General features: G+C 41.7%; 3 protein-coding genes across 3 annotated transcripts in view; all 3 read right to left on the minus strand.

Moving 5' to 3' along the window:
* LOC123961653 (E3 ubiquitin-protein ligase TRIM21-like) overlaps positions 1–10,541 on the minus strand; it is a 24,325-nt gene extending 13,784 nt beyond the window's left edge. Inside the window, exon 1 of the mRNA XM_046037186.1 lies at positions 10,425–10,541. The gene's annotated coding sequence lies outside the window, so the exon portion shown is untranslated. The remainder of the gene's footprint in view (positions 1–10,424) is intronic.
* LOC123961505 (E3 ubiquitin-protein ligase TRIM21-like) lies at positions 2,097–11,680 on the minus strand. The gene is made up of 2 exons (XM_046036975.1): positions 11,638–11,680; positions 2,097–3,364 (listed from the first exon to the last, which is right to left on the minus strand). Exons 1-2 carry the CDS (start codon positions 11,678–11,680, stop codon positions 2,097–2,099), a joined length of 1,311 nt encoding a protein of 436 aa, XP_045892931.1.
* Positions 11,681–12,877: 1,197 nt separating this feature from the next.
* On the minus strand, positions 12,878–15,937 carry LOC123961506 (E3 ubiquitin-protein ligase TRIM21-like). Its single transcript, XM_046036976.1, has 3 exons — positions 15,849–15,937; positions 14,483–15,095; positions 12,878–14,356 (listed from the first exon to the last, which is right to left on the minus strand). The coding sequence occupies exons 2-3, from the start codon at positions 15,084–15,086 to the stop codon at positions 13,626–13,628; spliced, it is 1,335 nt and encodes a 444-aa protein (XP_045892932.1). The 5' UTR covers positions 15,087–15,095; positions 15,849–15,937; the 3' UTR covers positions 12,878–13,625.
* Between the last annotated feature and the right edge of the window lie 1,784 nt (positions 15,938–17,721).

A 17,721-nucleotide genomic window follows, 5' to 3' on the forward strand; every position in this document is an offset into this window, starting at 1 on the left:
TCTCTGCAATAGGATCTGATGGTCAATGGTATCAAATGCAGCACTAAGATCTAATAAAACCAGTACAGAGACAAGTCCTTTGTCTGATGCAATAAGGAGGTCGTTAGTAATTTTCACCAGTGCTGTCTCTGTGCTATGATGAGCTCTAAATCCTGACTGAAAATCCTCAAATAAACTATTGCTCTGTAGAAAGTCACACAGGTGTTTAGCAACTGCTTTCTCCAGAACCTTAGAGAGAAATGGAAGGTTAGATATAGGTCTATAGTTGGCTAAAACATCCGGATGAAGTTTGGGCTTTTTCAGAAGAGGTTTCATTACAGCTACTTTAAAGTACTGTGGTACATAGCCTGTTGATGGAGATAGATTGATCATATCTAGTATAGAAGGGCTGACTAAGGGTAAAACATCTTTAAGCAACCTAGTCGGGATGGGGTCTAAGAGGCAGGTTGATGGTTTAGATGAAGAAATTATTGAAGTTAGTTGGTAAAGATTGAGGGAAGCAAAGCAGTCTAAACATATATCTGGTTCTACAGCTGTTTCTCAGGAAGTAATGAGAAAAAGTTGGCAGTTCTAAACCACCACAATCTTTTCCTTTTTAGCAGAGTTTTTAAACTGATTCGTTTTGATTTTGTTCATAAAGATTTTGAGATGCTCGAGTGCAATGACTTAAACTAGACAGCAGAGGGTTGGGTGGGTAACTAAAAACAGGTAATTCATTTTGTTTAGGACCGTCATTTCTATGGTAACCCTGATTAATCATGTAATTTTTTTATTATTACCTGATCTGTTCTGTACCGGGGGTCTTTTCTGCTGCTCTCTGCTTAGGGCTTTTCATGTATGCACATGGATGGGCAGGGAGGTGCTCTCCCAGAACAGGGCCACACCACCAAACTTCAGTGTCACAAATATCCGTTTCTTTGCTGAAAGTTGTCCTGACTGAAATAAACTAGACAAGGCAGATGTAATGGGAATAACACCAAAGAACAAGTACAGTAATGCTGTGAAAGGTTGTGCTAAAGATCTACAAGGACAATGAGGGGGAATGCACTTTGTGCCCTCTCTGACGTGAATTTAGACATGGAGCATGGCCATGTGTATTATAGGGCAGTTTGAACCTAAAGGTCAGTGAAGCAGGTTTGATCCCTGGACCTGCAGGATGAATCTGGGTGGAGACCGTGAAAGCAACACTTACCCTTCTGATGAAGAAAAAGTTCGGGCTAGTTGAAAACCCAAAACAGATCTTTATCGTTATATAAATCTTTGCTAAAATAGACAGCAACCTTGGGGTCTAAAAAAACATGACGCAAGTCAAGTCTTTATTCTTTTCCAATCCAAAACTTTCGTCCTTAGTGATTTTCCATTCCTTCATTTTCTACCAGTGTTTTGTCTGATTCTTTGTTATACAATACATTTCACACAACTAGGCCAGAAGTATTTTCCACAGTGGGGTCTTTCTGGTTTTGACAAGCTTAAACCAGTTTACAGTGGTGACATAATTGTTGGCGGACTTGCAGGTACTTTTCCTTCACGTGGACTCATCTTCCCTTTGTGATGTCCTCGTGCTATTCTCGCTCTTTCTTATGTGTACTGCGTGATCACTGGTCAGCGTATATTCCCCCACGTCGACTACCAAACCTTATCCACAACTTTAAAGGCGACAAGGAATACATGATCATCATGAGAGACTCGCCACACAGAGAGAAAAAATCAGCATACAAAGAGATTAGCTTAAACCTAAAAATACATCAAAACCCACTATAATTATATATAGTGTTTGTTATAAGGTAATAAACCTTAAAACACATTAAGAGATTACGGATAGTATTTCTTTACATATATAGAAAGATTTGCCAGTAGAGCTGTTTGAACAAAAGTGGCTTATATTGCAATATATAGTAACTATATCTTATAACATTTATTCATTTAAGATAACAAATATTACACAACGCCTCCATCACTGAGGAAAACTGTAGTTGTACTTGCATTTTAAAAAAATCTGGGAAAAACGCATTGATCAAAATCCCAAGAAATCAACACCGTATACACCGAACATCAGCAACAAATATACATTTTATTACATTAAACGTAGAAAGTGTTTATTCCACTCTGACAGGAGAGATGATCAGAGGGGCAGAGTTTTCACCACAATCATTAAGACTGGGACTAAAGAACAGGTAGAGTTTCTCAGTGAAGCGGCAGCCAGTAAAGGAGTAGATAAGAGCTGCAGCATCAACATCATAAAAGGAGACCAGACCCTCCTCATAATCCACAAACACCCCCACCTTCTCAGGCCGAGACTCCGTGGAGAGACGAAAATCAGGGCCAGCGTAGTACTCATTTTTATTCCTCAAACATATCGTCCAGTAACCATTCTGAGGAGTCGCTGTGATTTTTCCCTTCCTTTTCATCGACTCTCTGGCCACTCCTAAAGTCCACTTAGACTTCCCTTTAACCTGAACTTCGTAGTAAAATCTTCCTGAAGAGAAACTCTGCTTTGCTAAGACAACAACAACATGATTAAATCTCTCTGGATTGTCCGGAAGATTCTTCTTTACATCACTATCAAGTACTTGTTTTCCATCATCAGACAGGATGAGGTAGGGATGTGCTGTATCAGGATCGAGGGTCACATCCACTGCATACTGCTGGACCCTCTTCAGCTCGGCCTCCAGCAGCTTCTTCATCTGTTCACTCAGCGTCTCCTCCAGCTGATTCACAGCTCTCCTCACAGTCCCCTCATATGAAGGTGGACGGACGCTGACTTCTGTCCAGTTTTTGGTGGGTGGAGCAGAGCTTGTCTTCTTCAGCTCAGAGATTTCCTGTTCCAGCTCTTTGATGAAGCCTTCAGCCTGTTTCTCTGTCTCTCTCTGCTTCTCTTTGATCGTGTCGATGAGCTCGGCCTGGCTTCTCTCAACAGACTCCTTCAGAGCGCTGAAGACCTGAACACCACCTGCTATCTCTCTGTCTGCATCTTCCTTACTGAGCTCCACTGAGCGTTTGATCTCCTCAATCTTCAGTCGTCTCTTCTGGATTTCAGCATCGTGTGTCTTGTTGTCGAAAACCATCCAGAGCATGAAGACAAACACCAGACCCACCAGGCAGGACTTCAGGGCCTTCAGTTTGGTTCCAGTGCAGACATCACAGGGAACTTCTCCTGGTTTGGCAGCTTGTTGCTCTGAGCTGCTGCTGCTGGCTTTCTGTTGAGCTGACTGTCTGAACTGAGCAGCCATCTCAGAGATGAAAGTGTTGACCTGCAGCTCAGGTTTTGTGTTGAAAACCTCTTCACAGTTGGGACACTGACACAGGACATTAATATTCCAGTGTTCAGTGATGCAGGTTTTACAGAAGTTGTGTGACTCAGACACTGAGGACAAAAAGTGTGAAAAACAAAATGGTAATAACATGTCGTTTGTTAAATAAAATCAAATGTGCAGTTCAGCATTGGTATTTCTATGAGATTAACAAGCTCAGATAATAAGTGGTAACATCAAGATCTTCATTCCAAAAGATTTACTAGGGAAAAACATGCCTTATGTTCTGCAGCTAAATTCCATCAAAACAGAAATGACTGTTTTTGGACCCCAACATATCCCAAATCAAGTACTGCCACCTACTGGTCAGTTGTCACAACAAATCAAGCCTGTTGCAAGAAAACTTGGTGTCTTGTTTGACATCACTTAGCTTGTCCTGTCATGTTTTCAGCAGCACAGACATATTGCTCAAATACATTTTAGGGATGTAGAAACTCTTGTTCACACTTTTGTTTCCGCGCCTTGATCATTACAAACGTCTCTTCTCTTGAACCTTTAAACGACTGCAGAGTGTGCAGAACTGCTGCTGATTGGCTTTTAAGCAGAACTTAGAGCTGCGAGCTACGAACACCTGTTTTAGCCTCTTTACATTGACTCCCTGTTTGGTTTAGGATAGATTTAATGTTCTTATTGATCACTTTTAAGCCTCTCCATGACCTGGCTACTGATAGTTTTTTGGATCTTTTAACTCTTTATAAGCCTTTGTGTAGTTTGAGATCTTCGGCAAGTCTTTAGCTTAAAGCTAAAGGGGAAGGAGCTTTTGCCGTCAGAGCCCCGAGGCTCTCGAACGACAGTCAGAGTTTAAGTCTCTTCTAAAATGCACTTTTAGTGCAAAACATATCCAGATTTTATATGAACTGCCCATTTATTTGACACACTAATCTGATGTCTTAAGCATTGCAGCGATAGTTTCATTGAAGCGTCTGAGGGAGTCGAGCAAAAGAAGAATCTCTGTGCAAAGACCTTTAGTGTCAGAGAGTGAGCTTGGACAAAGAGGAGGAGGAGGAGGAGGTACAGAGAGCAGAGAATCAGACGCATTAAATGTGCAGAAGAAAAGATGGAAGCTGCTCTGGACTGCAGGAAACTGAAACAGCCCCCACTGCCACCGATGGAGTTCAGTTAAAAATGGCTACCACAGGAGTGGAACTTCCTGTCTGAGTAGAGCTCAGGTTTTGTGTTAATACCGAAAACAAGTCAGAAAAAGGCGGTAAATTAACTTAAGCTGAAGCTAGCTGTCTAAGTGGAGTTCAGTCACTGTGGTGTGGTTTTTACATCTGTTTTTTAGTTCCGGCAAATTTACACATTTTTAAAATGACACATTTTGATTGCATCATATCCTTATTTTGTAGAACAGATGTAAAACAGTCAGATTCTGGTTTGAACTGAACTTTGACCAAATACTGAGTCAGTGCATTTTGGCTTTGTAGGGCCGTGTACTCACCAGGGTTTGGCAGAGATTCTGCTGTTTTGTTGAGAAAAACCTGATGGATTCTTTAGAGAGGAACAGAGAGACTTGTCTTGACTGCAGCTCTGCTGACACTCAGACTAACTTTCACTTTGATTTGAGGAAATGTGACGTTGCAGCTCTCATCTGTCACTGCTGCTCCTCCTCTCTGTGTATTTCTTCTTTTTATGAGTTTTTACTGCAGTCAGCATCCATGGAGTTTTATTACTGCCACCCTCAGATTTTATTCTCCCTCAGAGTTAATTCAAATACATGTTTCCAGTCCAGTTGCCTTCACTGTTACATTCAGCCAGCCAGCCGGACACAGGTAACAAGGTTTCTGACCCAAACACACAAAGAGACTCCTGCAGCAAACAATGAACTGGCGAGGAATAAAAAAACAGACAACCACTTACATACACAGGTGAGAGAGAAACTAATTACACACAGATGAAACCATTAAGACAATGGGAGACAAGCACGGGAAGTAAAACATGACAAGAGACACTAGGGTAGACTAAACTACACACTAAAACAGGAAGTGAAGCTCACAGAAACATAAAAGAAGTGATTTCCCAAATCACAGATCACACAGGACAAGTGCTATACTTACAAAACATGTTCAAAAACAAAGAACACAGACACTACAACGAAACCAGAACCCTAGGGCAGAACAAAACTACAACATAACATAGGAAAAAACTACAAACACACCCAATCAATTCAAACCCGTGACTAGGGTAGCCACCTTCAACACTCGGGCATCCAGAAGCCACAGGGCCGGCGGTGTGCCAGTGGTGGTTTATAATAATAATAATCCTTATTTGTAGAGCACTTTTCAAAAACAAGTTACAAAGTGCTTTAACAAGTGTAAAGAATAATACAAAAAAAAAAGATAAGAGCATGAAAATTAAAATTATCATAACTTGAAACATGTATCAGGAAATATTCAGATTGATACCAGTGAACGTTATAATAAGCTATCTGCTATTGAAATCAGTGTGAACAGATGCGCTCAGTCTCTTTCTGTCACAACTCAAGAGACTAGCGGTGATATTATCATTGCTGAATACACTATTCACACCAGGGTGTGTTGGCCATCTGGCAATTCTGGCATATGCCAGAGGGGCCGGATTATTTATTCTGGGGTGGGCCGGTCAGATTGATAATAATATCAGTGTTTCCCACACATCGGCTTTACTTGGGCGGCCGCCCAACTATATTTGGCGACCCATTTAAGCATTTAAGAGAGAAATGATCAGACTCAGACGCTGGATATTTCACAAGCACGGACAGGTAAAGCAACAGTGAACACTTTGGTGCAGGTGCAACTGGTACAAAGTTGGTTTCGGTTCCTCATTAACGAGCCTCCTCCGCTCATCCGCGGGTGCTGTGTCATTTCAGCCACTTTATAAAACAGCCCACTGCTGATGGAGGAAGTCAACAGGGCCGACAAATACAGGGAGAGAGAAAAAGAAAGAGGCTGAGTTTGCAGCAGAGGTGAATGTTCAGTGTTTGTGTGGAAATATGTTTTTATACATGTGTATTCCAATGTTGAGCGCAGTGTGTGAGAGAAGATTTTTCTGCAGTGTTCTGTAGGCTACTGTGTACATGGATGTTGCTGGAATCGGTACAAACGGAGAGCCCTGGTCTTCTTGTGGGCTCCCAGCGCTGGGAGGAAGGATGCTACTGTAGGCCGAGCAGAGACCGGGAGGAGGGGGGTAGAGGTCACACAAAATGTTCAGGTTGTGATAAACTCTGCAGCAGAGAAAGACAGTAACAGCAGACAAACAGACAGAGAGCACAGACTCTACAACGTACTCAGATGGACAGACATTGTTTTAACTGCATGTGTAAATTTGTTATAAACGTGTGCTCTTAAAAAACTAGTGGCCTTAATTCTCAAAATCTTCTGGGGGAGGACCTCCTGACCCCCCACTCATATATTTCATCATCGAATATTTCTTCAATTTAGTGTTAAAATATCTTCTCGTCTTGTTCTCGTGACCAAAGTCTTTCATCACATCCCTATTCTCAGACCTTATGACACCACGTCTTTTCAACCCAAAGCGACACCCTTGCTGTTACATACAGTCGGCCTAATTCTTATATTATTTCACCATCTGTACACAAATGTAGCCTAAGTAGTGAATGTGTGTTCGTGGGGATGCGTGGTGAGGTGGGCCGGCGTGGCTACAGTGCCAGGGTTGATTCACGCACACAACAATGTGTGAACTCTATTTTATTAACTTATTAAATCAACATGTCCATAAATTATTAACTGTAAACGGGCTAAAACAAATGCTTTGATACCATTCAATCGGAAACACTGTTGTAAAGGATTTTCCATGAACATCAGTGGATTAGAAGCAGTGGGCCTCGTGTGCAGCACTGGAGCGTGTTAGGCCTACTTCCTTTCATAAATGTTTTCTAGTCAGAAGTACAGGACTATGAACAGAAGCAGCTCCCTCCTCATGGGCTCCACAGAGCTCCTGCTGAGAAATGGATCATGGACTTGAGTAATTGCAAACGGGGGTGTGAACACAGATTTTGCCTAAATATTTGTCATTGTTTGCAGTAATAACATCCAAACAATGAAACCACACATGAATAACCTATCTACAATCATTTCTCAGTTTAATTCAACACCGTTTTTATGATTGGTCAGTAAATATATTTATGTTTTCAGTTTTTATTCAGCCTGTTGTTAATTCTAGTACTGAATTCTATAGATTGGTTAAGCATAACTAATAGCTGTTTATGTCTCTCTTATTAAATGAATACTGACTGCATACCTCAACCTTAAGAAACTAATCACAGCATAATGTAGGCATGAGCTTCATTTACACTGTAACAATATTTGTTAACAAATAGGCAGCAGATGAAGCCCAGCGGGATCAATCAGAAAATCAGTACGTTTTATTAAATCTCTGCCTCGGCACGCTGTCACGCGTCTGACAGGCCAACAGAACACTGGCCGACGAATTCTGACGTTTGGCTTGATACTGATCAAGCAGGCTATTTCATTTCTCTCTCTCTCGTCGTTCTCTGTACTTTAGCATCCGCTTTCGTTTCAGGGGTAGAAAAGGAGAAGTCTTTACAGAATGATCTGCATGGGATGCTGCATTAAAGACAACCCAGAAATACGGGACTAACGTATTGATTCAAAACAGGAAACACTATTTAGTTCGTGGCACGCTACCTCTGACACTCCACATTTCGTCTTTCGTGTAAAATTTCCTGCGTGTTGTAAGGTTTCATCCTCCTGACATTGTTCACACAGACCTGTTGGATGTTTTCCTTTGAATAAAAATGTGCTGTTAAGGTTGTCCAGATCCCTTTACTTGCTCTTTTCGGTTTGCTCCATAAATGTCTCCCTTTTATTGCATTATTCCAGTTCTGTTGCCCCTGTTGATTTACACTTCTCCACATTATTCCTTTCCTCTGAGTTTGATCATTTAATATTGACCTTTTTGTTGTTGTTCATTCAGTCATCTTAAAACAATAATTGTACACATTTGGGTTCATTGTCCTCAGATGCCTCCCAGTGTCTGCCTGTACTTCTCAGCATTGAGGGGACCATTCATTCTGACCAAATCCCCAACTCTGTTTACAGAAATGCAGCCCCAAACTATAAGAACCTCCAGCATGTTTCACTGTTGCCTGCAGACTCTCTTTCTCGTACCGCTCTGCAGCCCTTTGGCAAACAACCTCCCTTCTGCTGCAACCAAATATGTTACTTATTTCGACTCATCAGTCCAGAAAACCAGCTGCCGTCTTTCTGTCTCCCAGTTCCCGAGTTTCCGTGCACATTTGAGTCACTTGGCCCTGGTTCCATGTCGGGGGTTTGGCTTTTTGGCCGGAAGTCTTTCATGAAGGCCACTTCTGACCGGACTTTCCCGTCAGTTGTGTCCTTCTGTTTTCTGCAGCTCTGAGCTGATGGCACTGCTGGACATCTTCAGATTATGAAGGGAAGTAAGCAGGATGTGTCTTTCTTCTGCTGCAGGAAGTTTCTTTTTCGCTGACCACTGCGTCTACGGTCCTCAACACTGCCTAGTTAGCTTAGACAGCACATCTGTTCACCCGTCTGCCTGGGAGAGACCTTGCTGATGCAGTATAACGACATGGTGTCTTGTTGCTGTGCTCCGTCTTGCCATGGTCTATGACTTTTAACAGTAAACTGTCAGCTTGGTAGCTGAGTTTGGCTGTTCCTCCCCCAGTTGTATTCATGTTTCTGCTTCAGTTATTGATTGTGTTTCAACCTGCATATTGAGTTGGTGATCATTAGCACCTGTTTGGTATAATAGTTTAATCTTACACCTGAAGTTATGCCAGCAAAGTCTCTGATGCTGTTTTGAAGACAAAGGGTGGAAACAAGAAAGATTGGTTTGATTTCGATTTTTCTTCTGTTCACTCACTTTGCATTCTGTTAATTTGATTAAAATAATCTGTTAATGTGTCTATTTATGAAATGGTTCTTCTTTAACAGCATTTTCCCCTTCCAGTCCGGCGACTGCTGACTTTAGATCCAGACTTTAGGTCTAGTCAATGTATTCGGTACACAAACGTTTAACAACGCTCGTCTGACGTGTCCAATGCGTTTTGAAGTTTTGAAAGAGTATGTCCTTCCCCACCATATGCCTCACAGTGGTTTAATCCGTTTGTTCCTAAAAGAGACCAGCAACAGATCTAGTTAGTCACTCAGACCATCAGGGGAAACATATGTGCTTTTGTATGCTGCCCAGACAGGACGTCAGAGAGCAGCAGTGAAATGAAGAAAACAAACGGTGTTGTTTAATGTGACATGTAGATTACAGCCTTTATTCTGTTGTAATAATTTCATGCTGTGAGGTGCAACATTTGCTGTTTGCACTTATTGTAATGGAAGTTCTTTAGTGTGTTTAAAATAGAAAAAAGTCCCAAACTAGATGACTGTTGAATTGAAAATCAACGACTTTGTATTTAATATGGCTGTGCAATATGACTAAAACCTCATATCCCAATAATGATATATATCCTGATATAGAACAGTGTTTGTAAATTCAATGAAATATTCTGAGTTACAGGATTTTCACTCCAGTCCCAATCATGGCAGAATGACTCCTTTCCCTCCCAGTCCTGTGATCAATGGTAAGATTGAGTCCCGGTGGTGTGTTGTGGTTATAAGTAACAACGTGACGCAGGAAAAAGGCACATTGACCAGAATTTGAAAAATCATCAATAAAAGATACATTTATTACATTAAATGTAGAAAATCAAGTTCTACTCTGTGATTGGCAGGAGATCATAGAGGATGATGATACAGAGAATCAGACGCATTAAATGTGCAGAAGAAAAGATGGAAGCTGCTCTGGGCTGCAGGAAACTGTAACAGCTTCTCTTCACAGCCTCCGATGGAGCTCAGTTTAAAAAGGCTACCGCACTGAGAGGAACTTCCTGTCTGAGTAGAGCTCAGGTTTTGTGTTAATAGATTTGCTTGAACTAGTCGGAGTTCTGTGGTTTGGTCTTTACCTCTGTTTTGTAGTTTTGGCTGAATTTACACGTTTTTATCCACACCTTTCTATGACATCATATCTTTTATCTGCTAAAACAGTCAGATTCTGCTTTGAACTGAACTTTGACCAAATACTGAGTCAGTGAATTTTGGCTTTGTAGGGCCGTGTACTCACCAGGGTTTGGCAGAGATTCTGCTGTTTTGTTGAGAAAAGTTGAATGTTTCTTTAGAGACAAACAGAGAGACTTGTCTCGACCGCAGCTCTGCTGACACTCAGACTAACTTTGACTTGAGGAAATGTGACGTTGCAGCTCTCCTCTGTCACTGTTGCTCCTCCTCTCAGTCTTTTATTCTTCTATTCCTTTTGAGTTTTTACGGCAGTTGGCGTTGCATTACTGCTACCGTCAGAGTTCATTCATTTTAAATAAGTCTTTCCAGTCCAGTCACACTCAACAAACCAAAAATCCATTTCCTATCTTCACAGTCTTCACTTTCCAATATACTTTTAACCGTGTTCTTTACCCGTCCTATTTTATGTAATTGTGTTATCATTTCTTGTTTTTCATGTTTAAATTTCCTGCATGTTGTAAGGATATGCTGGACTGTTTCATCCTCTTTCCCCTGAATGAGAAGCACAGGAATTTCCTCTGCCTGGAGACGCTGGGGAAATCAAAATAGGCTAATAGTGAAGATATATTTGCTGCAATACTTAGTTGTCTGTCAGTCATCATGTCCAGGAAATCCAAATTTCAATACTGGTCTTTGATTTTAGGCCTGTGTCATATTCACACTTGACACAACATGTGAGTTGTGGTGATGTTTGGTCAAGCTGTATGTAAGTTTATATGCCTGCGTTTTAAAATAATTGCCTTAAATTATTTTATCCTTCTTAATGCCCCCGTTCAGGCTCAAACAGACGGTGACCAGTCCACACATTCCATAATCCCAGCAGTGAAAGGTATTTCCACCTGATGTCTACACACTGAACAAGTCATCTCTCTGCATCTGGATTTATTTAATGAGCTGCAGTAAAAGTTATATGCTTACATCACCACAACTGGAATACAAAAAAAGCAAATTCATTTAGAAAATCAAAAGAAAAAATTTGATTCCTTTCTTGTGACTGTTTAAAAAAAGTTATCTTCTCACTGAAACGAGCAGATGTTGAATTCACTTTCACATATTTCTAAAAACGCAAATGTTGTTTAAAGACAGTTTGAAACAGGTAATCACAACTTTGTAGTTAGGAAAGTTTGGTATGCAAAATGTGTTGATTTTATGGTGATTGAGTCTAAAATGATTATCTTTCCTTTCTTTTCAGATTGACCAAGCCGATCAAAAACTTCCTGTGAGTTCTGCACATTTTGTGCTGAAAAGAGGCTACTTACCGCTTAAAACATGGATGCCACACTCTGATATCACCGCTCCCATGCCTTCACAAGGAATGCCTGTGCACATTTAAATCTTTTAATGCACTCAAGGTTCAGCTGTCAACATGGCACACTCAAAAGGATCTAGGCAAAGTTAATGACTGTCAGCTGTGCCACTTTGTGGATCCTTGCTCTGAACCACTTTTTCACCCATTTGCGAAGACATTTGAAGCTGAAGCAAACGGTTACTTCTCCACATCAAGGCTGTAACTTTCAGAGCAACGTTTATTCCACCTTTAATGCACACAAAAGCAGCTGCTTCTAATGGAAATATAATAATCATGAGTTTAGTGCACTTGAACGACACAACAACACAGGGCTGGAGTTTGTTGGCTGACGTTTAGTAGGCGGAGAGCATGTTTGCAAAGGAAAGTTTAATATCACTGTGTTACTGGTTGACATCCACATCACATAGTGGCCCTTTTTACAAGTAGTGAGTTCCCTTCATTTAGACAGGAGGCTGGAGCTGTGGGGGATAATTGGTGGCACCATGGTAATGTGTATGGGGTGGGTAACCATGCATCTATATTATTGAACTTTAATAGGGCCTACATGTGGGCTTGCTGTGGGATTGCTAGCAACTTTATTTGACACTGACATGTTCATAGCAGTTTTGCAGGTCACACAGGAAAGAGAATTGTCTTCAATCTTGTCTCGTCTTGTGAGCTAAGTGTCTTGACACAGTCCGAGCATTTAGTGCTCTATTCTTGCAAATACTTCAGCACCACAAATGTTTTCATAAGAAGGGCAAATCCAAGGTTGTTTGTAGTTTTGATCAAAAACTCACTGATATTTAAAATATTAATTATGTTCGAACTGCATTACGTTCGGTTGGCGTCACAGTCCTGTAGTTAACAGATGTTTACTTGTTAAATACTGTGAGACACTGAATAGTTAGTATGTCTTCCTTTTCAGGTTCAAGGAATTAACACATAAAAGTGTGATTTTATTTTGTCTTGCCAAATAATATAAGATGTGCAAAACTCATCTTCTGCAGTATCAAACCACACATTTGTTATTTGAGCTAATGTATAAAATATTGATATTTAGGGGCAGACAGCTGTACAATTGAAGCTGAACAATTGTACTATGCAATACTGTCACTTACATCACAAAAATCCCAGTATGGACATTTTAAAATTAGTTTCAAAATACATATTAAAAACATAGAAAGGATGGAGAACAGTCATTATTTTTTTGCTTATTGTAAGTTTATTACAGAAGAGATTTAAACTAAAACACACACAAACAAAATCTTTAATTGGATAATAGTTACAATAATATTGGAATCATAAGCTAAAATATGAAAAAACATCAGTTTCCCCCATACCTACAAATCTACATCTAAAAGAAAGGCATAGGAAGAGAAGTCCTCAGAACAAAGACTTATTACTGTTAACTGTCCCTTTGGTCTGGACTGAATTGGGAAAAGGGCCGTTTCAGAATGCGGCTCCTTGTGCTTGGAATCAGCTGAAAATGTCCTGAATCTTCAGGAGCCGGTTTCACTGCTTGCTTTTAAATGACATGGAGGCTGGCAGTTCTGGCTGTAGATGTTCTGATTGATTACTCAGATGATCCTTGTTGTTTATTACTTGTGGTAAATATCTATGAAAGTTTGATATTTTATGACCTTGTAACTCACTATTTATTCCCATCGTAAACTGTTATCTGTTTTATGTTTATGTCCTATGTTTTAATGTCTGCAACCTTGTTAATTGTGGTGCTGCCAGTCTTGACCAGGATGCTCTTGGAAAAGAGATTTTTAATCTCAATGAGGTTTTTTCTGGTTAAATAAAGGTTAGAAAAGGCAATGTCATGCTTGCTTATTGTTCGGCCAAGATTTGTGTTTTAATTGTTATCACAAAGCGTGGCTTTTAAGCTGCATAAACTTAAGAGGTTTATGCAGCTTAGCAACATTGTTTTTAACTTAGCAAACACATCACGTTTTACTGTGTGATGATCAGAGGGGCAGAGTTTTTACCACCATAGTTAGGATCAGGACTGAAGTATGGGTAGAGTTTCTCAGTGAAGCGGCAGCCAGTAAAGGAGTAGATAAGAGCTGCAGCATCAACATCATAAAAGGAGACCAGACCCTCCTCATAATCCACAAACACCCCCACCTTCTCAGGCCGAGACTTCAGAGAGAGACGGACTGGAGGGTCAGTATAAGCAAAGTACTCACTTTCATTTATCAAACATATCGTCCAGTAACCATCCTGAGGCCTTTGTGTGATGTATCCCTTCCTGTTGATCGATTCTCTGGCCACTCCTAAATCCCACTCAGTCTTCCCTTTAACCTGAACCTTGTAGTAAAATCTCCCTGAAGAGAAACTCTGCTTTGCTAAAACAGAAGGAATAAGAGAAAATCTCTTTGGATTGTCTGAGAGATTCTTCCATACATCACCATATTTAACTTGTTTTCCATCATAAGACAGGATGAGGTAGGGATTTGCTGTATCAGGATCGAGGGTCACATCCACTGCATACAGCTGGATCCTCTCCAGCTCAGCCTCAGAGAGCAGCTTCTTCATCTGTTCACTGAGCGTCTCCTCCAGCTGATTCACAGCTCTCCTCACAGTCCCCTCATATGAAGGTGGACGGACGCTGACTTCTGTCCAGTCCTTGGTGAGTGGAGCAGCGTTCAGGGACGGGAGGCTTTGGAGGAGGTGGAGGTGGTCTTCAGAGCGTGAGAGCTGCTCCACCTCAGAGAAACAGGCTGAAGGCTCCATCAAAGAGCTGGAACAGGAAATCTCAGAGCTGAAGAAGAGAAGCTCTGTCTCTCTCTGCTTCTCTTTGATCGTGCCGATGAGCTCGGCCTTCTTTCCTTCATATTCTTCTTTCAGAGGAACAACATCATGTGTCTTGTGGTCTGAAACAGAGCAGAGCATGCAGACACACATCTGGTCGGTCTTACAGAACAGCTCCAGCAGTTTATCGTGCTTCGTACACATCCTGCCTTCCAGGTTCTCCACAGGGTCGATCAGCTGATGTCTTTTCAGGCCTGTCATTGTCAGATGAGGCTCCAGGTGAGTCTCACAGTAGGAGACCAGACAAACCAGGCAGGACTTCAGGGCCTTCAGTTTGGTTCCAGTGCAGACGTCACAGGGAACTTCTCCTGGTTTGGCAGCTTGTTGCTCTGAGCTGCTGCTGCTGGCTTTCTGTTGAGCTGACTGTCTGAACTGAGCAGCTATCTCACAGATGAAAGTGTTGACCTGCAGCTCAGGTTTTGTGTTGAAAACCTCTTCACAGTTGGGACACTGACACAGGACATTAATATTCCAGTGTTCAGTGATGCAGGTTTTACAGAAGCTGTGTCCACATGGTATGGTGACTGGATCAGTGAACACATCCAGACAGATGGAGCACAGAAACTGATCTTCAGTCAGTAGACAGCTGGCAGCAGACATATCCACACTCTGAGGACAACAAGTGAGAAAAAAACAAATCTGAAAGGTTAAAATCAAGGGGAACAGGACTTTTTTTGAAGATACCTGAAGTGTCTTAAACTCTGACCAAAGAGTAACTGTGTCCTTTGTGGCAACTCATTCTGTCGGTTACATGTGATGTGAAAAGGTGGAAAAGTGAAGTTTAACATTGAACGGATGTTGGGATTGTTGTACCTTAAAGAGAGACTATAAAGGGAGTGTTGTAGCCAACTGAGCCATAGATACAGGATGTTCTTGCATGTGTTGGATCGACCTCTGTTGGCTTGTTGTTTGACTGAGTATGCTATAGACTCCATCACAAGAAAACCACAAGGTGCCCTTAACAAGTCTACTAAATTCACCATTTCCCAAAAGAACATCACTAAACAGGTCGAACCCGAAAGGCAACAAAACCTCACATGCAGAGCAGGAAGAGTTGGAGCAGTACTGGAAAAACACGACAGTGAATGTCACATTCCTCAAAGAGTGTCAGCGGATCTGCAGTCGAGAAAAGTCTGATTCTAACTAAAAGAAAAGTTAAACTGACTTAACAACAAAGGAGAGTCTCTGACAAACAAGTACAGCTGATAATATTTATGGTGTTTCAACAACATTAACACATTTCTATGACATCATATCTTTTATCTGGTAAAACAGATGTAAAACAGTCCAATTCTGGTTTGAACTGAACTTTGACCAAATACTGAGTCAGTGCATTTTGGCTTTGTAGGGCCGTGTACTCACCAGGGTTTGGCAGAGATTCTGCTGTTTTGTTGAGAAAAGTTGAATGTTTCTTTAGAGACAAACAGAGAGACTTGTCTCGACCGCAGCTCTGCTGACACTCAGACTAACCTTGACTTGAGGAAATGTGACGTTGCAGCTCTCCTCTGTCACTGTTGCTCCTCCTCTCAGTGCAGCTCTGAAGTCAGGTTTTATTGCCTCCTCGGGAAATACCTTGACACAGCTTTGGAACAAGATGAGTTTATACTTTTTGTTGTTTCTTTATATACAGCAGCCAAAAGAACATAGGATTATCTGCAATCAAGACAAGTCTGTTTCTCGTAAAGAGAAAAATTAAGCTGTCTTAACAACACAGCAGATTCTCTGCCAAACTAGTACAGCTGATAATATTTACTGTGTTTCAACAAAGATTAAAGGTCAGGAGGACACAGGTTTAAGCAGAGAGACATGCATTAAGGGGTGGACATTCACGGCAACTTCAGTCTTATGACCGAACAATTGATCACTCTCTCGATTATGAACAGACCAACGTACAGCTTGCGGGACTCCACCTGGAGGGGAAGGTCCCGGGAAGATAACCACACACCGCGTAGTTGGGAGCAGGAGCCCGTCGGCGGACCTGCGCTGTCTGGGTCTTTCTCCAAACTTGCCGACAGTTGCCAGAACTGAGGCGACTACCACCTATTTCTCATGGTCAGGGAAAAAATGGGGATTATATTCTAGCATGGCCATGAATGGAGTCACACGTCTGAGGACGATAGCCAGACATAAGGCTGGCCGTGGCCCCCAGCAAGGTACAGAAGAGGCCACGGTCCAGTCGACCTGCTTAACATGGTGCCACTACCTGTTCTTTACTCTGGGAACACTACCAATATGGCTGAGCAGACAGGCTGTAGATGAGCTAATGCCGCCGTTCTTTAAAACGACCTTCCCCAAAACACGGTTGATGCTGGACTTGACTGAGATCCACATCCAGACGGCCACATGCGCAGGGAACTCCTCCCATCATAAAGGCTCCATGTTGTACCTGCTTCCAGTTAAAGAAACTCGATGAAACGCCCTCACAACAGGTCGGCCACCTGAAAATCCACATTGAGAGGTCGATCGGCCGCATCAAAGAGTACCAGATCTTTGCTGACGTTGTTCCCTCTGCACTTTGTGGTTCGGTCAACCGGCTGTGGACGGTCTGTGCTCTGCTGACAAACTTTCAAGGACCTTTGCTTTAAGCAATGTTTAATAACTGTGGATATACAGTATCCAGATGGATGGTGAGAGACCCTGGGGTGGACACAGATCACACTGGCTTCAGAACGTCTCAAGATCCCCTAGAAGGAGCTGGAAAATGTTGCTGGGGAGAGGGACGTCTGGACTACCTTGTTTATTCTGCTTCCATAGCGACCCGGCCCAGATAAGAGGCAGAACAACAGATGATGAATATATCAATACCGGCATACAGGTGCTGGTCATATAATTAGAATATCATCAAAAAGTTGATTTATTTCAGTAATTCCATTCAAAAGTGAAACTTGTATAATGTATACATTCATTCCACACAGACTGATATATTTCAGAAATCAGCATCTCTGAATATGCTGAAAAGGTTCAATATTGAAGACACCTGGTGCCACACTCTAATCAGCTCATTAACTCAAAACACCTGCAAAGCCCTTTAAATGGTCTTTCAGTCTAGTTCTGTAGGCTACACAATCATGGGGAAGACTGCTGACTTGACAGCTGTCCAAAAGACGACCATTGACACCTTGCACAAGGAGGGCAAGACACAAAAGGTCATTGCTAAAGAGGCTGGCTGTTCACAGAGCTCTGTGTCCAAGCACATTAATAGAGAGGCGAAGGGAAGGAAAAGATGTGGTAGAAA

This window comes from Micropterus dolomieu, linkage group LG22 (genome assembly GCF_021292245.1).
Source record: "Micropterus dolomieu isolate WLL.071019.BEF.003 ecotype Adirondacks linkage group LG22, ASM2129224v1, whole genome shotgun sequence".
NCBI lineage: Eukaryota > Metazoa > Chordata > Actinopteri > Centrarchiformes > Centrarchidae > Micropterus > Micropterus dolomieu.

Excerpts from the sequence above, each read along its gene's own strand:
- LOC123961505 (XM_046036975.1), bottom strand. The coding sequence starts at position 11,680 with ATGGGAGCGGTGATATCAGAGTGTGGCATCCATGTTTTAAGCG. Across the intron at positions 3,365-11,637 it reads TGGCATCCATGTTTTAAGCG|TGTCTGAGTCACACAACTTC; the intron begins GTAAGTAGCCTC and ends TTTTGTCCTCAG.
- LOC123961506 (XM_046036976.1), bottom strand. The coding sequence starts at position 15,086 with ATGTCTGCTGCCAGCTGTCTACTGACTGAAGATCAGTTTCTGTGCTCC. Across the intron at positions 14,357-14,482 it reads AAAGAAGGCCGAGCTCATCG|ACCACCTCCACCTCCTCCAA; the intron begins GCACGATCAAAG and ends CACGCTCTGAAG.